At 42.5% G+C, this 23,307-nt stretch overlaps 1 protein-coding gene across 2 annotated transcripts in view; it reads right to left on the reverse strand.

Annotated features, from left to right (window-relative positions):
- The window catches only part of IQCA1 (IQ motif containing with AAA domain 1), a 155,616-nt gene that overhangs the window by 72,253 nt on the left and 60,056 nt on the right, over nt 1-23,307 (reverse strand). For both annotated transcript variants that reach the window (XM_047722651.1, XM_047722652.1), the window contains exons 7-8: nt 10,238-10,322; nt 1,379-1,510 (exon numbers count right to left, since the gene is read on the reverse strand). In XM_047722651.1, coding sequence (XP_047578607.1) covers nt 1,379-1,510; nt 10,238-10,322 — 217 coding nt within the window. The remainder of the gene's footprint in view (nt 1-1,378; nt 1,511-10,237; nt 10,323-23,307) is intronic.

Here is a 23,307-nt window from a genome sequence, read left to right on the forward strand (position 1 = left end):
GCAGTCGTCAAAAATCTCCCAACAAGGGGCGCAGGGTGGCTCAGTGGGTTAAAGCCTCTGCCTTTGGTTCAGGTCATGATCCCAGGGTCCTGGGATTGAGCCCTGAATCAGGCTCTCTGCTCAGCGGGGAGCCTGCCTCCTCCTCTCTCTCTCTGCCTGCCTCTCTGCCTACTTGTCTGTCAAATAAATACATAAGATCTTAAAAAAAAAGAATAAATAAAATCTTAAAAAAAAAATCTCCAAACAGACAAGAGACCATGGCCAGATGGCTTCCCAGGGGGAATTCTACCAAACATTTAGAGAAATAATACTTATTTTTCTGAAGTTATTTCAAAAAACAGAAATGGAAGAAAAACTTCCAAACTTGTTCTGTGAGGCAGACAAAGAGCCCACCAAAAAGGAGAATTACAGACCAATATCCCTGATGAACATGGATGCCAAAATTCTCACCAAGATACTGGCCAATAGGATCCAATGGTATATTAGAAGGATTATTCACCACGGCCAAGTAGGATTTATTACTGGGCTGCAAGGGTGGTTCAACATTTGCAGACCAATCATTGTGATACATCACATAAATAAAACAAAGGACAAGAACCATATGATCCTCTCAACAGATGTACAAAAAGCATTTGAGAAAGTACAGCATCCTTTCTTGATTAAAACTCTCCACAGGGTAGAGATAGAGGGAATATACCTCAATATCATAAAAGCCATCTATGAAAAGCCCACAATTAATATCACTCTCTTTTCCTGTAAGGTCTGGAATTTGGGTATTGTCATTGGTATCCACCATCCTCCTTTTCCTCCTCCTTACAATTTCTGACTCCTTGGTCCCATCACTTGTCCTTGATGATGCAGCCTGTCCTATTTCTGTCCTGAACTCACCTCCTGGAATATGAGGAGTGGCCCAAAGTGACACTGTTTGAAATCTGATTTCTTTTGGGTAGTAAGAAATGAAAACTTCCAATAAAATGCATCCACTACGTCAACCTGAAGTAAAAAGTTAGAACAAACACACTTTGGTTAAAGTAGGGATTATTTTGACTTTGCAGTGGTCGCCTGGTTTCTACCTTGAGGAAAGACCAGGCGGATCATTTATTTTGAGGAATAAAAATTCAAAGCTATAACATAAGTGAATAACACAAAGTATCAAAGTCACTGAAACCACCTTTATCCTAATAGGTATTTATTATAAGTCATAGAGAGGATGATGACTGGTGATCAAACAACATAAAAAAATATTGAAAAACAGTTGATAGAACGCTTTCCTAGGAAATGAACTACTGCAGTCTCAGGAGATTGGAGATCATGTTACTGGTTCAAAGCAAAAAAGCCACTTAAAAGAAAATTTCTTTTAAAATTCCAAATTCCTTACCTTGTTTTTTTCCTTTGCTCCTTTCTTTTCCTTTTCTTTTTTAGGCTTCTTGGGTTTCTTGGCCTTCTTATTCTTTTTCTTCTTTTTGTTTTTCTCTTCTTCTTCTTGGTTTGCAATAATATCTTCAGTAACCTGGCAAGAAACAAAAAATAAGCATCATGATTTCATGGAGCCTGATCAAGACAAGGACTGCTTTCCCTCTCCAGAAGAAGTATTTGTGCTGATCAGTCCCCGCTCCCTCTCTGTCTTGCTCTGGGTCTGAGGTCGACCTTCATGGGGACATCACTGGCTGCTGCCTGCCTCTGGTTGGATTCATCAGTGAGACAGAAGTCGAATCTTGGGGCGGGGGGGCAGATAAGTGGGAGGATGGACCTTTCTGAACCCAGTCCCCCATCCCCCAATTCAGGGCTGCTCTGGCCACCAGGGGTCCCATGAACATGAGGGAGGTGACGGCTTCCTCAGGATCTCTGCCACAGCCAGGAGGCCAGGCCCTACCCCCGCACATCTTCCCCAGTGGAGCTCAGAACACCCCGAGTTTCCTGTCTGAAATCTGCCTGACAATTGCTCTTGCAGTCACTTTGCTTTCCCATAAATGATCATGCCTCTCTTCTCAGGGTTGGTTTCTTTCCTCTGTGATTTAATTTGTATTTCCTACAGTGACAAAATCCCACTTATCAGTTCACCTCGGATTAGCATCATTGGAGAATTAGTAAGGGTTTGTAAAAAATGATATAATCTGTTCTATACAACAGATGTTTGCTGAGGTCCTGCTTGCTGAGGTCTCCCAGAGAGTGACTTCTGGGAGACATGAGGCTGTGTAGACCCTAGGACACATTGCTGGTCATGTGATCAAGGTAAGCGGCGTAACATCTCTGGGACTTAGTATCCTATTTTCATTTTCTAAAATCAGGTCAGTACTTCCAACCATTGGTCTTTTGATAAGCCAAGCACGGTTCTAAGAGCTGCACAAAGATGAACTTGTTTATTGCTAAATGCAGCCTAGGTATGTGAGCTGTTACCAGCCTGTTTTATAGATAAGAGAACAGGGCAAAAAGAGGTCAGTCTCATGGCTAGGGACATACAGCAGGTGAGTGCTGAGCTGGGATTCAAACAGGGGCTAACCAGGATGAATTTCACAATGTAGAAAGAAAAGAGGCAAGATGCTGAACAACATACATAAGTTTATTCTTTTGTATAAAATGCACATGGTTAAATAAAAGAATAACACCCTACAGTTTCAGGATATATATGCACATAGGCAAAGTACAAAGAAACACAAGGGAATGACAAACACCAAATTCAGTGCAGTGGTTACCTCTGGAGAGCAAGGTATGCAATTAAACAAAAGGGCTAGTATCATTCACTTCTACTAGGTTGTACTAAACCATCCTCCTGGGATCCAGTTACTTGTTTATGCCTTATTAATGATTTACTACAGTGCTGAAGTTTATTTTCTAGTATTATGTTTTTGATATTTATACCTATGCTATTCTTAGGAGTTTAGTTCACAATTTAAAGAGTATAAAAGACAGTTTACCGTGAACAAATCAGGATATTCTGTCCCACCTGGAATTAAAAAAAAAACCACCACTATAGTCATTGGACATGTGCCCCCTTCCCACTATCCTGAGGCCAACTTATCCCCTAGGTTCCCACGAAGCTTTCGGTGGGATGAGGCTCAGGATAACGGTCTGGCGAGCGTAAGAGGTGATGTATGTGTTGTGCACATTATTTGGTAATAAAAAGCGTGTCTTTAGGTGGAATTAAAAGTCCTTGGTCCAAGTGGCATTGTTATCCTTGGGGATCAGGCTCACTTTAATGCATGGAGCCAAATCGTGGCTGCTCAGGACTTTTATGTTTGGAGCACTTAGAAAGCGTGAGCATTTTTTTTGGTCCTTGGAAGTTTGGAAGCTTTCAGAAAATGTACAGACAGTTTTTGAAAAATGACCTGATGTATAAACTGAGCAGCTACAAGGAGGAGGAATCCTTATTTGTGGAACACGCAATTCAGTGCATCTTGTAAATCCTTCTCCATTGTACTATTTACTTCCTCTATCTCCTCAGTTTATTAATTTAATACTTTGATAAATACATTCACATGGCCCACAATTCAAAACTTACAAAAGATCAAGTCCGGAAACCTTCCGTTCCCATGCTGTGAGCCAGTCAGCAGGATCTGCTTCCAGAGACATTTTATATAGCTATATGCAAATACACATGTGTACACACACACACACACACACACACACACACAGTTGTGTTATGTTCCCCGTCACACGCTTGAAAATGGTGTGTGATTGGAATTTGTCTCTTTTTTAGCCAATGTTGAATTTGTTTTGCTCTTGATTTTCAACTCAAGCAAAATCTTCCAAAGTACACAAATATGTACATATATACACCCAGATACACACTGTAAATATAGATGGGTCATTTTGTTTCAATGTCAGTGTCTCATACACACAGTCCTTTTTGTGCGTTTTCCTCCTATGCATGTCCTTGGCTTTCTTAGTGGTACATAAAGAGCTTCCTTGCTCTGTTTTTATGGGTGTTCTGTAGATGATCTGTCCCTTCCTTGCCGATGGAATTAGGTTGTTTCCAATCGTCTGCTGTTACTAGTAATGCTGCATACATAAATGCCTGGAAATACCATTTTGCAGGTGTATGAGCATATTGGCAGGATAAATTGCTAAAAGTAGAAGTGCTGGTTCAAGGATATGTATGTATATTTGTAATACTGTCCAACTGCTTCCATCAGGCTGTGCCAATTCACACCTCTGCCAGCCATGCGGGTGGGTGCTGATTTCCCCATATGCTCTGACATAGTGTGACACAGTGTGTTATGTTTGCCAACTGAAGAAATGGTCGGCCGTTGTCGTTGTTTTTTTTTTTTTTTTTTTTTTTAAGATGCCAGTGCTGAATTTATTTTGCTCATGTACATTAGCTACAGCAAAATCTCCCAAAGTGAGAAGAGCACTTATTGCCCTATTAAAGTAAGCCACCATATTTTTGGCAAACTGTGGGGTCTGAAGGCCAGATCCATTTTGTTTTATAATAATATAATATATTATAATTTTATTGAGGCATATTTTACATGGCCTACGTCCATCCATTCCAAGGGTCCGAGTCAATCATTTTAAGTACACTTACCTAGTCGTGCAACCATCACCATAGTCAGTTTTGGAACATCTCCAGCACCCTAGGGTGACCTCTCATGTCCACTCTCAGTCTCTTTCCTTTTCCTTCTTTCTTTGCCAGGCCCCTGCTAATCTCCTCCCCACCTCTATTCATTTTGTTTGGACGTTTCCTGTGAATGGAAATGTATAATGTGTGGTCTCTTAGGTCTGGTTCCTTTCCCTCTGCATCATGGTTGAGTCTGTTGTAGCGAATCTCGATTGGTGTTTCCTTTTTTTGTAGGAAATCTAAATAACATTCTATTGCCAGACGCGCCACAGTTTGCCTATCCAGTCATCACCTGATATTTGGGCTGTACCAAATTTTTGGCTATTATGAGCAATGCTCCTATATTCTCATACAAACTTCGTTGTGTGGACCTATTTTCATTTCTCTTGGATAGAGTATCAATAGTGGACTGATGGCTCATTTGGTAATTTATATTTAACTTTTAAGAAATGGACAAGCATTTCCCAAAGAAGCTGTACCATTTTACATTCCTCCCAGCACCACAGGAGTGTTCCTTTTCCTCTACACCCTCAAATTTTGTTACCGTCTGTCTTCTTGATTATGGCCATCCTAGTGGGAATGAAATGGTCTCACTGAAGTTTCAAGTTTTATCTTCCTAAGACTAATGATGTCAAGCATCTTTTTATGTGCTAATTAGCTATTCATATATGATCCTTTGTGAATTATCTATTCAAGACTTTTGCCCATTTTTTGATTGAATTGTTTTCTTATTGAGATGCAAGATTTTTTGTTTATCCTAGATACAAACCCCTTATTAGGTATTTGTTTTCCAATATCTTCCCACAGTATGCTTTTGTCTTTGCATTTTCTTGACGGCATCTTTTGAAGTGCACAAGTTTTTAATTTTGATGAGGTTCAATTTATCAATTTTGTCTGTTTCATTTCTGTTATATGTGTGGGGTTGATCATCTCTTTATATGTTGAACACCCTTTATTATGTTTCAAATCCATTTACATTTTCTTTTCTGAGAAATGTCTGTTCATATCCTTTGGCCTTTTAAAATATTGGGTTATTGATCTTTTTAAAATAGAGCTGTAGGGGCTCTTTATATATGAGAAAAATGATCTCTTGTGTATGGTCCTCATTACAAGTAATTATCCTATGTGTCATCTGTCAGACTTGGGGTCTGTTTTGCCATGCAGGTTAGAAAACTTTTGTGTGTGTCATTTAAAATTTCATTTTTTTTTCCCTTCTACGACCCCTGGGTTGTGCAACAGAGGTAGAAATGTCTTTCCCACTCTTGAGGTGATAACATTTCTTCCTTGACCTCTTCGAATTCTTTTGTGTTTTTGTTTTGTTTGGCATTTAAATCTTTGGTCCATCTGGAATCATTCTCGGGTGAAGGATAAAGAAATGGAGATTTAATTTTCTTTTTTCCAGACGAGAACCTGGTTATTCTAATCCCATTTGTTAAAATTTCCCCCTTACTCAAGAAAGGCATGATGCCATCTTTATTATGTACTAAACTGGCCTATGGATTTGGGTATATTTCTTGACTTGTTATTCTTTTCCACTGATGTGTCTTCCTACTTATTTGCTTGAGCTAATGGGATCTTCATAGCAAGGCTCCATACTACTCGCTTCTCCTTACATTGTGTAATTACATTCGGAATTTTACTGGTTATTCTTGGCTATTTACTTTCACCTCAAGTTTAGAATTAGGCTGCTCACCTTCTGTGTGGCCTGCCCCTGCCCTGAAACATAATGCCATTGGTATTTTTGTTTAGATCATATCACACGTGTGTTGATGTTTGGGAGAAGTGAGGTATTACAATGTGGAGGATCCCTACCCAAGGACACAGTATGCTTTTCCCTCTTTCCATTTGCATCCCTCATACTTTTTAAAAACTTTTCTTCACAGAGAACACACCTTTATTGTTAAGTTTGCTCCTGGCTGCTTTATCTTTGTGTTGTTGGTGCTGTTGTAAATGGACAGTTTTGTGGTATTTTCTATCGAGCTGCTGTTTATATGCACCAAAGCTTTTGCTCTCTGTAACTCCCTGTATTCCTTCTCACACTGTTTAATTTTCAATTTATTCTGTTTGCTTTCTAAGTGTAGGGCATACCTGAAAAGTGATCATTTTGCCTCTTCTTTTCCAATTTCTATATCTCTATGTTCTTTTTCATGTTCAGTGGTGTTCAATAGATCCTAGGGAAATCCTTGCACTTTTCATGACATTGGTGGACTTTTCATGGCCATCCTTGTGACTTTCATGACATTGGTGGACTTTTCATGGTCATCATTGTGCCTTTCACGACATTGGTGGAATTGTTTCTAGTGCATATCATTAAGCATACTATTAGATCTTGAACTAAGAACTGCTTTATCTAATTAAAGAAGTATCCCTATATTCTAATTTTTTTTGCCTTACTTTTTAAAATCAAGAATGAATGTTGAATCTGCAAAAGGCTCCATCAGCCTCCACAGAGATGCACTCAGGGTTTTCCATTTTGAATCTCTTTATAGGATGCAGTGTATTCGCAGACACCCTCAACAGCAGCCATTCTTGCATTCTGAATAGATGCCACTTGATTGTGGTGTTCTGCTTCCTTAATGTGCTGCTGGTTGTGGTGTGCTAATATTTCAGTTTGAATTATTGCATTAATACTTGTAAGGAAGACTCATTTGCAACTCTGTTTGTATTCAGTCTTCTTTGGGAGCATTGGTGTCAGTGTGATTATGCTCACTTTGCAGAAAGTGTTTGTATTGCTTGTTTTTTTACAAATACAAAGTGGACTCTTCATGCACACACTCTAATGATTATGCTTTGTCTGTTTCTTCATCCTCCGTCTCTGCTCAGTGATAATTATCACGAGCTCCTGTGGAGATATCCATGTGTCTGGCTGCAGGTACACTCCATGGGTGACCTCATCTAATTGTTACATCAGCCCAGGGAGGAAGGCGCATGGGGGAGGAGCCCCCTGAGGCTGCAGACCCAGCAGGTGGTGGGACTGTGGTCCATCACCTCTACCCTGTCCCAACTCTTCTTCTCCTGTCTTTACAAGTCATGCTTTTTGGCCTTCTTTGCCTTATTTTAACATATTAACCAGATGTCTTCATCTTCTTTTGTTTTTAGTCTACATGAACCCTCCTTTTGAATGTTTCTTGTATACAATGTAGACATCACATCAATATGTTTAATCCTGTAATCATTAACTTTCTTTTTTTATTTTTTTATTTTTTTTATTTTTTCAGCATAACAGTATTCATTATTTTTGCACCACACCCAGTGTTCTGTGCCCTCTACAATACCCACCACCTGGTGCCCCCAACCTCCCACCCCCCACCCCTTCAAAATTCTCAGATCGTTTTTCAGAGTCCATAGTCTCTCATGGTTCACCTCCCCTTCCAATTTCCCTCAACTCCCTTCTCCTCTCCATCTCCCCTTGTCCTCCATGCTATTTGTTATGCTCCACAAATAAGTGAAACCATATGATAATTGACTCTCTCTGCTTGACTTATTTCACTCAGCATAATCTCTTCCAGTCCCATCCATGTTGCTACAAAACTTGGGTATTCATCCTTTCTTTCTTCCTTTTTTTTTTTTTTACAGCTTTATAAACATATATTTTTATCCCCAGGGGTACAGGTCTGCGAATCGCCAGGTTTGCACACTTCACAACACTCACCATAGCACATACGCTCCCCAATATCCATAACCCCACCTCCTCTCCCAACCCCCTCCCCCCATCAACCCTCAGTTTGTTTTGTGAGATTAAGAGTCACTTATGGTTTAATCATTACCTTTCTAAACTAACACGAAACACATTTGGTCCCTGGCTGTGGGATTTCAAGACACAACTTGGGCCTGACAATTTAGCTACAGGGGCAAGACCTCACCAGGTAACAAAGGGAAATAACACCAGGTCAAAAGGTTAGTCACTCAAGGCAGGACTTGATGAACCCCCAAACAGTCAGGTGTAGAGTGTGTGGTCACTTGACTTCTGAGGAAGACAGGAGTCTGTCAGAGGCTGGAACGAGGGCTGAGGAGCTGGTGTCAGCTTCTGACAGGAGGTGGGGGAAGAGCATGACCCTCTGACACTAACGGCTCCCTCAGGGGAACAGAGGGGGATGGGAGGCTGACTGTGGGGACAGTAGTGCTGAGGTGGAGAAACCCTGATTGTGGAATGCTTTATGCCCCTTAACTAGTTCCCTCCTCATGAACAGTAGCTTCTCTCTGCGTCTGTGTGATAAACGGTGTGGCCACAAACAGCTGTTTCAGTTTATGGCACAGGTCAGCAAATCATATTGCATGGGCCAAATCTGACCTGTTGGCCAATTTCTAAATAAAGCTTTATTGGAACACAGCCATATCCATTAATTACCTCCTGTCTGTGTCCACTTTCATGCTAGAATAGCAGAGTTGAGTAGTTGTGCCAGAGAACGTGTGTTCCACTGTCTCAAATATTTACTATTTGGCCCCCTATGGAAAAAATTTATTGTCTCCGGTCTATGGCAACTCGTCTTATTATTTGCTTCCTATAAATTCCTTAAATAGCATTTATGGGTCAAAGAGTAGACACAGTAAACATCTGATGAAGTATACTTGGTCCATGTCCTTCAAAAAGGTCATGCTAATTTATGTATTTATGTATCCAGCCACAATGTACGGGAGTGACCTTTTCCCACATGCTCACCAACTCCTGCGATTATCATGATTTAAAATTTTTACCAATCCTATAAGTGAAAAGAGCTATAGTAACATTATTTTATATTTGAGTTTCTTTGATTGTGAGTTTTCAAGTTTTGAAAAATAAGTTCACATTTTTTTGCCTTCTTTTCTATTGAGGTGTTTAGATTTTTCTTATTTCATAAGAACTCTTTATATATGAAAGATAGCCATTATCATCTATATTGCAAATATTTTCTCCACTTTATATGATTTTAATTCCAGTTATGATATTTTTTGCCACTTGAGTTTTATGTGGTCCAGTATATTAGCTTGAGTATATGAGTAAGTTTCACTTTTAACATCAATGCTTCTAGTACTCTGCTGTTGAGCACAATGCCAACTTTCTCTTGGTTTCTATGACAAATACCCTGAGGTTAAGAACAGTTTTCCTATTTCTAGTTTATTGAGGCTTTTCTAAAGCAGACTTACATGTCAATTTCATGCCACTAATGCATTTGCAGAGATGTTTCTCTGGAAGAGCATCAATATGGTAAAGAGTTGACTCTTGACAAGTGAACAGGAGTGAAGCAGGGGACAAAGGGGAGAAGGCCAACCTGGGATGAGGAGAGCGCGTGATGTGCACAAAGGCACTGAAGGTGCAGTGACACAGGGCACAGGGAGGGTGGGCCAGTGGATCACTGGGGCTCATGGCAGGACAATGGGGATGAGGGAACAGCAGATGATACCAGGAGGCAAGCAGGGACCACAACATAAGGGGCCCTTGAAATCAAGCTGCTCAGAACTTACCAAGAAAGTAAGCCCAGTGTGTTGTCATGTCTCTTTCAAAGGTAAGATAGTAGGAGGGGTGATTTCATTTTGAAATACATTTAGAAGTCCACAATTGATGAAACATTGAGATATTTCCATGTAAATATTTGCAGGAAAATAACCCAAACCTAATGACAGTATGAACCCATTCAGGTTACAGTTTAAAGAAATGGGGTTACAATGGATTTGTGTTTTCTTTCTCAAGCATCTCTGTACCTGTTGTGGGGTCTTGTTGGAAAAGATAATGGTCGACCCTCCTTCTTCCACATCAGGGTATTCAGGAAATGTGCCAGTTAAGTTCCTGAGGAAGAAAAAGAGGGAAATTAAGTAGGAATGAACCCCATCCTCTCTGTTATATTTCCCACTGGCTGGCTCTGCTCACTGAAATGGGGGACAGTTCTTAGGAAGGAAGCTCCCTGCCCCTTGCAGCCAGATACTCTGCCTTGAAGGAACAGTAGACCCGGCCATATCCCTGAAGGTCTGTTTCCTCCACGTAACTGTTGTTTCGAAATAGACACACCTCTCTCTCTCTCTCTCTTTTTTAAATTTTTTAAAAATTTCTTTTCAGTGTTCCAGAATTCATTGTTTATGCACCATACCCAGGACTCCATGCAATACGTGCCCTCCATAATACCCACTACCAGGCTCACCCAACCTCCCACCCCCCTCCCTCTAAAACCCTCAAATCGTTTCTCAGAGTCCACAGTCTCTCATGGTTCATCTCCCCCTCCAAATTCCCCCAACTCCCTTCTCCTTTCTAGCTCCCCATGTCCTCCGTGTTATTCCACAAATAAGTGAAACCATATGATAATTGACTCTCTCTTCTTGACTTATTTCACTCAGCATAATCTCTTCCAGTCCCGTCCATGTTGATACAAAAGTTGGGTATTCATCCTTTCTGATAGAGGCATAATACTCCACAGTATATATGGACCACATCTTCCTTATCCATTCGTCTGTTGAAGGGTGTCTTAGTTCCTTCCACAGTTTGGCGACTGTGGCCATTGCTGCTATGAACATTGAGGTACAGGTGGCCCTTCTTTTCACTACATCAGTATCTTTGGGGTAAATACCCAGTAGTGCAATGGCAGGGTCATAGGGAAGCTCTACTTTTAATTTCTCAAGGAATCTCCACACTGTTTTCCAAAGTGGCTGCACCAACTTGCATTCCCATCAACAGTGTAAGATGGTTTCCCTTTCTCCACATCCTCTCCAACACACGTTGTTTCCTGTCTTGCTAATTTTGGCCATTCTAAGTGGTGTAAGGTGGTATCTTAATGTGGTTTTAATTTGAATCTCCCTGATGGCTAGTGATGACGAACATTTTTTCATGTGTCTGTTAGCCATTTATATGTCTTCATTGGAGAAGTGTCTGTTCATGTCTTCTGCCCATTTTTCGACATAATTATCTGTTTTATGTGTGTTGAGTTTGAGGAGTTCTTTATAGATTCTCGATATCAGCACTTTGTCTGTATTGTCATTTGTCAATATCTTCTCCCATTCCGTGGGTTGCCTCTTTGTTTTGTTGACTGTTTCCTTTGCTGTGCAGAAGCTTTTGATCTTGATGAAGTCCCAAAAGTTCATTTTTGCTTTTGTTTCCTTTGCCTTTGGAGACATATCTTGAAAGAAGTTGCTGTGGCTGATGTCAAAGAGGTTACTGCCTATGTTCTCCTCTAGGATTCTGATGGATTCCTGCCTCAGGTTGAGATCTTTTATCCATTTTGAGTTTATCTTTGACACACCTCTCTTTAGAACAAAGTGTACTTTTCTCCTTCTTCTTCTTCTTTTTTTTAAATTATTGAGGTACTCTGTGCTTGAATTAGGAATGAAGACAGAAGCACAAATCACTTCTTCCTGTTTAAAATTTAGGATAAACACAGGATTTTGAAACTAAACAGAAGGATGGAGTTGTTCGGATGACAAATTTAGTAATAATGCATGAAATACACAGAAAAGCTTTAGGTTTCCATAAGGCTAAGGCTCCATTTCGTATGAGTTCCAAATAGTAATTTTTTGTGTGTAACCGTACAATTTCTACATTTTAAAAAGCAGACTTTGCAATTTAATATTGAGGAATTTCAGGAGGCATGTGTAGTTACAATTTCTAAGTTCCACGAATCCACTGAAGTAGAAAAATCTAAGGATTAGAGGAGACAACTGTGCTTATAAGTTCTCAAACTTTTGACCTTTGGAGCCCTTTATATTCTTGACAATTTTTGAATATCTCAAGGAGCTTTTGTTTATATGAGTTATAGTTATTGATATTTACTGTAATAAATATTAAAACCAGGAAATTTCTAAAATACACATTTTAAATTCACTTAACAATAACAATAATAAACTCATTATATGTTCACATAAGTGACATTTTTAGTATATGTTCCAAAACAACAACAAAAAAATAGTGAGAAGAGTCTTCCTGTTCTGCATCTTTGAAATCTTTTCAATGTCTGGCTTGATGGAGGGTAAGCGTGTGCTCATATGCGCTTCTGTATCCATTCTGCCGCCTGTTCTGTTTCGGTTGAAGTTTGGGAAGAAAATCTGTCCTCACATTTGACACATCTCCTCATATCAAAATCACACTCATCCATAACTCCACTGGTCTCAAAACTGAAACTCTAAGTAATGGGAAGCTCTCAGGCTCACAGAGGTGATTACGAGATTTCCAAAATTTTAATTTTTGTTAGGTCAGAGCTTTTCTTTCAGGCTCATTTGGTTCATTTTTGAGAAAATGTCTCTCAAAAGTCAAAGTTTGTCAGTTGTTTTCTAGATTAAAAATGATGTTCAGTGGATAGTGGCTGGTTCAGCTGCAAGCAGATGACCTCACAGGTTGACTTCCTCATGGCCACCATATTTCCACGAGCTTCCCAAGACTGCACCCCTGATTTCATCACATAGCATATGAAAAATCTGTGTAGTCAAGGTTCAAGTCTTACTATAATTATTTTTTACTGTGTCCTCAAGGATATTGTTAAATGAAACTGTTTTTTAAGGAAGATGCCTAGTAGTGAGGGCCACAGTGATTCTAAGTAGGGGTCACGGCTTGGTTCATGCTGAGAAGTCAGCATGCTCTGCTTGCTGGGGCCCCATTTTTCCTGTGGGATTACTCAGAAAACATTTTAAAATAGTCACATCATTGTCTGGACAAAATATCTCAGGTCTCTTGAACCTTTCCTGTGTGCTCATTCAGTAGGAACATGACTCAGCACCTCAGCTTTGTTTTGAAAGGAACTGAACACAATGGGGCACGTGTGGAGAAATGTAAGGACAAGGACGACAGAGGAGATCACACACTAAATGTGTAATTCTGTCAATGGGGTTGCCACCATTGAAGCTACTTCGGTGGCCTCATGCACTCATTTACCCATCCACCTCTGTCCATCCAACCACCCATCCATCCATCCATCCATCCATCCATCCATCCATCCATCCATCCATCGATGCTTCCTCCCTTCATATAGTCAATTAACAAACACCTGATGAGTACCAACTAGATTCTGGATGCAGTGATGGGAAAGAGTGATCTGAAGGTATTGAAATGTCAGCCCTTGCCTAGATCCCTCACCTTCCACCATCACATGGCTGGTATGTATAGTTGACCTCAGACACTGCTTGTCCACAAGACTCAAATCTCAATGCTTATTAAACTGCCTGACCACCATCTGTCTTGTTCTGTGTATCACTTGGCCTTGATGGGTCTTGGATAAGAACTGTGAATACACTTGGACTAAAAGCTCTAGCATTCTCTGTTCTTTTTTTTTTTTTTAAAGATTTTATTTATTTATTTGACAGAGATCACAAGTAGATGGAGAGGCAGGCAGAGAGAGAGAGGGAAGCAGGCTCCCCGCTGAGCAGAGAGCCCGATGCGGGACTCGATCCCAGGACCCTGAGATCATGACCTGAGCCGAAGGCAGCGGCTTAACCCACTGAGCCACCCAGGCGCCCCGCATTCTCTGTTCTGTACACCCACTTGATCATTGCCCTGACAGGCAGCTCACCTTTACAGGCAGCTCCACTAATTTTATTTCCATACTTCAAAGCTTGAGTGTTTTTGAGGACAGAGAACAAACCTAGAAACTTATATAAACTAGAACCCAAAATAATTTACATGTGCCATTTCTAAAGTAGAATTCTTTAAAAAATTTTTTTATATCTAAAATTTTTTTAAAACATTTAAAAAATATATTTATTTATTTATTTGACAGAGAGACACAGGGAGAGAGGGAACACAAGCAGGGGGAGTGGGAGATGGAGAAGCAGACTCCCTGCTCAGCAGGGAGCCTGATGTGGGACTTGATCCCAGGACCCTGGCATCATGACCTGAGCTGAACGCAGACACTTAATGACTGAGAGCCCCTAAAGTAGAATTCTTTTTTAAAAATTTCGTTTTATTTTATTTCTTTTTAGTGTTCCAGCATTCATTGTTTTATGCACCACACCCAGGGCTCCATGCAATATGTGCCCTCCCTAGGTATACCACCAGGCTCACCCAACCTCCCACCACCCTCCCCTCCAAAACCCTCAGATTGTTTCTCAGAGTCCACAGTCTCTCATGGTTTGTCTCCCCCTCCAAATTCCACCAACTCCCTTCTCTCCAGCTCCCCATGTCCTCTGTGTTATTCCTTATGCTCCACAAATAAGCAAAACCATATGATAATTGACTCTCTTCTTGACTTACTTCACTCAGCATAATCTCTTCCAGTCCCGTCCATGTTGATACAAAAGTTGGGTATTCATCCTTTCTGATAGAGGCATAATACTCCACAGTATATATGGACCACATCTTCCTTATCCATTCGTCCATTGAAGGACATCTTGGTTCCTTCCACAGTTTGGCGACTGTGGCCATTGCTGCTATGAACATTGGGGTACAGGTGGCCCTTCCTTTCACTACATCAGTGTCTTTGGGGTAAATACCCAGTAGTGCAATGGCAGGGTCATAGGGAAGCTCTATTTTTAATTTCTCAAGGAATCTCCACACTGTTTTCCAAAGTGGCTGCACCAACTTGCATTCCCATCAACAGTGTAAGAGGGTTCCCCTTTCTCCACATTCTCTCCAACACGTTGTTTACTGTCTTATTAATTTTGGCCCTTCTAACTGGTGTAAGGTGGTATCTCAATGTGGTTTTGATTTGAATTTCCCTGATGGCTAATGATGATGAACATCTTTTCATGTGTTTGTTAGCCATTTGTATGTCTTCATTGGAGAAGTGTCTGTTCATGTCTTCTGCCCATTTTTGATATGATTATCTGTTTTGTGTGTGTTGAGTCTGAGGAGCTCTTTATAGATCTTGGAGATCAGGCCTTTGTCTGTAGTGTCACTTGCGAATATCTTCTCCCATTCCGTGGGTTGCCTCTTTGTTTTGTTGACTGTTTCCTTTGCTGTGCAGAAGCTTTTGATCTTGATGAAGTCCCAAAAGTTCATTTTTGCTTTTGTTTCCTTTGCCTTTGGAGACATATCTTGAAAGAAGTTGCTGTGGCTGATGTCAAAGAGGTTACTGCCTATGTTCTCCTCTAGGATTTTGATAGATTCCTGCCTCACATTGAGGTCTTTTATTCATTTCGAGTTTGTCTTTGTGTATGGTGTAAGAGAATGGTCAAGTTTCATTCTTTTACATGTAGCTGTCCAGTTTTCCCAGCACCATTTATTGAAGAGACTCTTTTTTCTGCTGTATATTTTTTCCTGCTTTGTTGAAGTTTATTTGACCATAGAGTTGAGGGTCCATATCTGGGCTCTCTACTTTGTTCCACTGGTCTATGTGTCTGTTTTTCTGCCAGTACCATGCTGTCTTGGTGATCACAGCTTTGTATTAAAGCTTGAAATCAGGCAACATGGTGCCCCCAGTTTTCTTTTTCTTTTTCAACACTTCCTTAGCAATGTGGAGTCTCTTCTGGTTCCATACAAATTTTAGGATTGTTTGTTCCAGCTTTTTGAAAAATGCCAGTGGAATTTTGATCAGGATGGCATTGAAAGTATAGATTGCTCTAGGCAGTATAGACATTTTAACAAGGTTTATTCTTCCGATCCATGAGCACAGAATGGTCTTCCATATTTTTGTGTCCTCTTCAATTTCTTTCATAAGTGTTCTGTAGTTCCTCAAGTACAGATCCTTTACGTCTTTGGTTAGGTTTATTCCCAGGTTTCTTATGGTTCCTGGTGCTATAGTAAATGGAATTGATTCTCTAATTTTCCTTTCTTTATTTTCATTGTTAGTGTATAAGAAGGCAACTGATTTCTGTACATTGATTTTGTATCCTGCCACATTACTAGAATTGCTATATGAGTTCTAGTAGTTTGGGGGTGGAGACCTTGGGTTTTCCATATAAAGTATCATGTCATCTGTGACGACAGAGCGTCTGACTTCTTCATTGTGAATACCATTGAATACTTTTTATTTCTTTTTGTTGTCTGATTGCTGTTGCTAGGACTTCTAGTACTATGTTGAACATAGTGGCAGGAGTGGGCATCCTTGTCATGTTCCTGATCTCAAAGGGAAGGCTGTCAGCTTTTCCCCATTGAGGATAATATTTGCTGTGGGATTTTCATAGATCGATTTTATGAAGTTGAGGAATGTTCCCTCTATCCTTATACTTCTGTCATTTTAGGGTGGAGTGTTCTGTATATATCTATGAGGTCCATCTGGTCCAATGTGCCATTCAATGCTCTTCTTTATTGATTTTCTGCTTGGATGATCTATTACTGAGAGTGGCGTGTTAAGATCCCCTACTATTAATGTCTTCATATCAATATGACTCTTTATCTTTTTTTTTTTTTAAAGATTTTATTTATTTATTTGACAGAGAGAAATCACAAGTAGGCAGAGAGGCAGGCAGAGAGAGAGGAGGAAGCAGGCCCCCTGCTGAGCAGAAAGCCCGATGTGGGGCTTGAACCCAGGACCTGGGATCATGACCTGAGCCGAAGGCAGCGGCTTAACCCACTGAGCCACCCAGGTGCCCCGACTCTTTATCTTGATTAACAGTTGTCTTATGTAGTTGGCTGCTCCCATATTGGGGGCATAAATATTTACAATTGTTAAATCTTCTTGGTGGATAGACCCTTTAAGAGTGATGCAGTGTCCTTCTTTATCTCTGACTATAGTCTTTAGTTTAAAATTTAATTTATCTGAGAATTGCTACCACAGCTCTCTTTTGAGGCCCACTGGCATCTTTCATTCCATCCTGTATCCTTAAGTTCCCTAAAGTAGAATTCTTAATCAGATTACACATCCATTGTCATAGTAAGATTTAAAAATATTACATTTTTCATAGTACCTTTTGGGCAAAAATAGTATTAAATATATTTATTCTTTTTCTTTTTTAATTTATTTGATAGACAAGTAAGCAGAGAGGCACGCAGAGAGAGAAAGGAAGGGAAGCAGACTCCCTGCCGAGCAGAGAGCCCGATGTGGGGCTCGATCCCAGAACCCTGGGATCATGACCTGAGCCGAAGGCAGAGGCTTTAACCCACTGAGCCACCCAGGCGCCCCTAAATATATTTATTCCTTTTTAAATTTTTAAAAAAGATTTTTATTTATTTATTTGTCAGAGAGAGAGCGCACACAAACAGGCAGAGTGGCAAGGAGAGGCAGAGAGAGAAGCAGACTTCCCACTGAGCAAGGAGCCTGATGTGGGACTTGTTCCCAGGACCCTGGGATCATGACCTGAGCTAAAGGCAGCGGCTTAACCCACTGAGCCACCCAGGCACCCCTATATTCATTCTTAACAGATAAAAGAACATATTTAGTTTTTTTAGTCACATTAAATATTTCCTGATATTCTGAAATTGGATGTCTTGACCTTAAATAACACAAAAACTGTTGTAGGGCACACATTTAAGAGATATATTTATATGTATTAAAGAGATTTAAAATTCACATCTAGAAATGACAGTGTAGCCTGATAGGTTTGTCTCACTCCCCCACATGTGTACACACATGCGTGCATGCATACTTGCACACACACACAGGTATGCACGCACGCACATGCACATGCACACACGCACACACACACATACGTGCTTCCCTGTGCTCACTCCACCCCATGTTCTCCCTCCCTTAGTGAGGAGATCTCTGTCCCCAGAGATTGTTGTTGCTTCCCTGCTTCGGGAGATCCCATGTGAGCCCCAGGTTTGCCCTGACTGGGCTTCTCTCCTTAGCCCTGTTCCTGTGACCTGGTCACCTAGAGCATGCCATGAGAACACAGGTCTTGAGTTTTGTTTTACGTTTCCTTGGCTGCTGGGTTTCACATTTTTGGTTGTGTGCAATGGCAGAGATGGGGATGTGCCTTCCCTCTCCTGAGTCAGGGTGCTCAGAGCTGGACACATTCGCTCTTTCCCACTAACCACCATCAGGAGAGCTGTGAGGTGAGGAGTGTTTCAGCATTCTGGGCTCAGCGCCCTGGGAGCTGTAAGCCCTGCGGCAGACAGACGGCTTTGACTTGGGGACGATGGAAGAGAATATCATTTTGGCTCCCACCATGTTCCTGGCAGAAACAGCTGGGGGCTGACAGCATTAGCTGCAGGTGACAGGCCCATCTGGGGACTCCTGGGGGAGTAACTGAGGAGCTCCAATGATACGGTGTCAGGAACGATTACAAGTGGAAACAATATATCTGGTTTCTGCTGGACTCCACTCCCCCTACAGGCATGTCATTCCTGTCTTCACCTTCTTCATGGTCCCTGCATCACCAGGGGTGGCAGCGGTCCATTCAGTTGGGCACAGACATGGTGTACGCCCACCACCCACAGGTCCCTGTCTGGAAATCCTGTCGCTGTGTTTAGGGCTGACACAGGGTGGGAACACTGACTTATTCAAACAACTGGAATTGCAAAATGATGGGAAATTCTCCTGCCCACCCCTCCCCAGGACTCTGTTCCTGATTGCCTAAATGTGTCCTGGGCAGAGGAGAATGGGGAGCTGCCATCAGGCAGAGACGGCTGGGGGACAGAACCATTGCTCTCCAAGATAGGCCAGACTGGTCCTAACTCCCAGGACCTCAGAATGTGGCCTTACTTGGAAATCAGGCCATTGTGGATAGCATTAGTTGAGAGGAAGTCATACTGGATGGAGTAGGGTGGACTCAAATCCAGTATGACTAGTGTCTTTATAAAATGGGGAAATCCAGACCCCAGGGCAGACACATACAGAGGGAGGACGTGTGAGGACACAGGGAGAAGACAGCTATCCATACGCCAAGGAGAGAGGCCTGGAACAGTTTTCCCTCATAGCTCGTGCAAGGAATAACACGGCTGTCACCATGGAGGTCTTGGATTTGGAGCCCCAGCCTGGGAGGGAGGGAATTCCTACTGTTTCAACAGCCCTACTGTTTCACAGCCCAGGCTGTGGTCCTTGTTACTGTCACCCTAGGAAGCTAATCCATGAGTTTGGCGATGAGTTTGCTGCGGCTGACTTCTGCGGATGTTTTACAAATTCCATTCCACTCTCTCTGGATCTCTTGGATGGCCTAATTCTCTTTTCTGGAAGGTTTTCTTTCTTGGCTTCCTCCTACCTCTCTCATCCCTCCTCTGGCTTTTTAGGCAACCCCTCCTCTGCCTCACACAGAAGGAGCTTAGATTGGATGGCCTATAATCAATATTTGAGCCCTCCACTGTCCCTTCTTTCTGAAATGAAGTGCTAATTGGATTCCCTCCATGCTCTCCTGCTCCTGCTGACCACCTGCTTAGCCTGCTGGGCCAGGGCCTCCTCATCTTTCCACTTGTAGGTGTTGTGAGACCCAGGACTCCATCCTTAGGCTCTTTTCTGTGCACACCCATCAGGGTCTCATCCGGTTTCGTGGCTTCAAACAGCACTGCGGACGGACTTCACCTCTCCCAATGCCCAGTCTCCTGCTTGTCTGTTCCCTGCGCCACAGACCTATATTCAGCTGCCTGCCCAGTACCCCCTCCAAAATGCAGTGAGTTCTTCAGGCTCTGATGGCCCAGACTCAACTCTTGTTCTCATTTTGTCCCCCCAACCTCCTCCTCCTCTCACATTTCCCTGTTTAAGAAAATGGGAACTCTTCTAGTTGTTCCAGAGGCAAAAGCCTAGACTCCTGCTCACGTGCTCTCCTCTTTCATAACTCTGTCCAATCCATCTGCCCACCCTGCTGGCTCCACCTTCTGATCACACCTGCCGTCTGACCACCTCTTACTGCTTGTGCTGGTCCCTCCACCACCATCTCTAATGCCTTCCTACAAAGTACTGGATCCCAATAGGAAGTCCCCACAGCTCCAGTTCCCAATATACTCCTCAAAGCAGCCAGAGCGATCCTTTGAAAACAGAAGCCCTATCATGCTCTGTTTCTGCTCACAAGTCTGCCAATTCTCCTGCTCAAAGTGAAACCAATGTCCGTATAATTAGGTTATCCTCTGTCCCTGCTTACAGGTCTCATTCATTATGCAATTAACAATGCACCCCCTTTCCTTCTTAAGTGTTCTGTTTTGGATATTAAATGACATGGTTCCTCCATTTGCAATGGCCTCTGTAAGAGTCCCCTGCTGTCTCCCTGGCTGGACCTCCAACACCTTTCACCTACTTCTAGCCTCTCCTCAGTCTACCTGGATTCTCCCTCCTCAGAGACATGCTCGCCCACAGAGACAGCACACGCTCTCATGTCATCCTATCTGAGGTCTTTCCTGACTCTCTCTCTCTCTCTTTTAAAAAATATTTAATTAATTTATTTGACAGACAGAGATCACAAGTAGGCAGAGAGGCAGAGAGAGAGAGAAGGGGAAGCAGACTCCCTGTGGAGCAGAGAGCCCTATTCGGGGCTTGATCCCAGGACCCGGTTCATGACCTGAGCCAAAGGCAGAGGCTTTAACCCACTGAGCCACCCAGGTGCCCCTTTCCTGACTCTCTTGCATAAAATAAAGTTTTCGGCCAAATAAAATATGTGTCCTCCCGTCTGATAGCCGAAGGCCTTGCTGAGGTAGGTCTATCTGGGGTGGAGAAGAACAGTGACTTTTTGGATAATTACTTTGGTTTCTCTTTGCAGTTTGGAAATTCCTTTAATAGACGCAGGGATCTTCTCTCCTTAAATGTTAACACAACAGTCTCTGCAAAAGGATTGTGTTAGACACACTGCCTCTGTACATCATTATGGAAATCATGGCTTTCCCTCAATTATACTTTGAAACTTGATCCCAAAGGCATTTGATTATTCTGAAATTTCATCATTTCAGAATGATGACATGCCGAGTTAATGCATAGCTTGCCCTGCAATGCCTTTCCCACACACCCCACACCCACCCCAACATTTGTCCTCCGGTTGCTGCAACAGGCAAGGTAAAAGTGGGGGCTTCCAACCGGCGCCACACCACCTAATGGAGCAAGTGATGCAGAAAATGGGACTCGGCCCGTGGCGGCATGAAGGATGGCCTGGACCGTGCATGGGACGTCTGCCTCGGTTCACCAAGTCTACAGAGCAAGATGGAAAAGGAGAAGCAAGAAAGGGGGAAACTGTCCGAGAACATGAAGCTTGAGAACCGGATACAGAGCTTGAGAAGACTGGATTCGTCAGATATTTCTGAGTCTTAGCATCGAGTCACCCGCACGCAAATGCCAGCACATTCCATGGGGGTCACATTTATTTTAAAGCAAGAATTCAGCTTCTTGGGACAAAATTTAATTTGTATTAAATTAAATCTGATTTCCAAAAGACAGTCTTTTTTTTTTTTAGGTGATACATTGAATCTTGTCCTTAAAAGTACTTAGAAAGATTTGAACGCCAACATTGGAGGTGAATATATTATGGATCAAGCTCTAGGGACTGTCTTACAGTTTTCAAAAACAAATGACACCTGCATAGTTCTCAATCTGGACTACTCCAGGAATAGTACAAAAGAAGGAAGCCGAGGAGCCACCAGGTCCCCATCCCTGCCAGAGAATTAATCTTCAGGGGACGGTACGTTCTAGTTGTTCCAGAGTTGGACAGCTGTGGTGGTCTGACTTTCCTTCCAGCTTCTTCTGTCATTCTGGTTCTTGACTCTGTATTGCACGATCAGAGATATTTAGGGTAATATCCTCTCAGCTCCTAAGTGAGGTCTGCACCCATCACACCTGCTCTCCCCTGACTGAGCTTCCGTGTAGGTTTCATAGGTGTCAAACGATCCCACTGTTTGGTCCTAACCTGTTCTCACTTGGTTCTCCCCAACCCCCACCCAAATCCTTGGGTGGTGATTTCTCTTCCAGTCCCTGTCTGGGGCCCTACAGATATGGCTAAGAGGAGCTCCAGCCTGAGGCACATGAGACCCAAGCTGCCATTCTCCCCAGAGACCAGTGGCCCTTCCTGCCCACTCTCCATCTCCACAGTGGGAGGTGGGAAGTATCCTATATTTCACTTTGTACAAATAGCATTTGCCCGGTATCTGGATTGCTCAGGCAATGGTATTGTCCTTTCCTTATTGTGCCTGAAATTTGTTTCCACCAGGGCGCCAGAGTCTGGAGGCAGGGGCTGGAACTGGGGCACAGAACTGCCTCTTGGATGCTGAAGGGCCAACCTGGCCTGTCTGGAGCTCCCATGCCCTGATCCAACCAAGTTCAGGTCACCCAAGTTCACGTTTCACTTGGGCATTTCCTGCTAACTACACCCACCTGTTTGGGAAAGTCAGAGGCTTCTCACAGGATGCCCGTGTTTCCTTATCTTCAATGGAAGAGTTACAATTCGGTATAACCCCCCACCCCTGGTGGGCAAGCAGTGTGATGGCAGCAGGGAGGACAGGGGTGATGGCAGTGCACTGGGAAAAGCCCCCTGGTCACACCCCAAAAAGAAGAGAATTCACACCCAAACATGCCACGTGGCTCCATCTTCCCGCACCAGGAAATGAAAAAAGGAAAAAAGATCTGTCAGCTGGGAGCCCAGTGTGTTGAAGAAAATGTGATCAATGAGCTATTGTCTCAGTTTCTGTTCCAGGACATTTGGGTGGTTATTTCCATACCTGAAATAACCACAGAATGTGTACTGACAGATCTTACAAATATTATTTTAAATATTTCCTCATGCTAAATTTTATCCATGAGATTACCCCAGGGCATGGGGCACGCTCCCCTCCTGGCTGTATGTTGGTTCTCCTGAAGATCTCCAGAGACCTGCTGCTGATAGAAAGCTCTGGGTGAAGAGACGAGAAAAGAGACCCGACCCTGACTCTGGCCACTCCTCCCGTGGGGAACCCCCCTCTCCAACCGGCTTCTCTGGTGAACCGTTCACCTGTTGCACCAATAGGTTAGCTCTCTCCTTCCTCTAATGCCTTCATCATATTGCCATGATGGGTTGTGACCCGTTTGAGTGTA

This window comes from Lutra lutra, chromosome 3 (genome assembly GCF_902655055.1).
Source record: "Lutra lutra chromosome 3, mLutLut1.2, whole genome shotgun sequence".
NCBI classification, from domain to species: domain Eukaryota; kingdom Metazoa; phylum Chordata; class Mammalia; order Carnivora; family Mustelidae; genus Lutra; species Lutra lutra.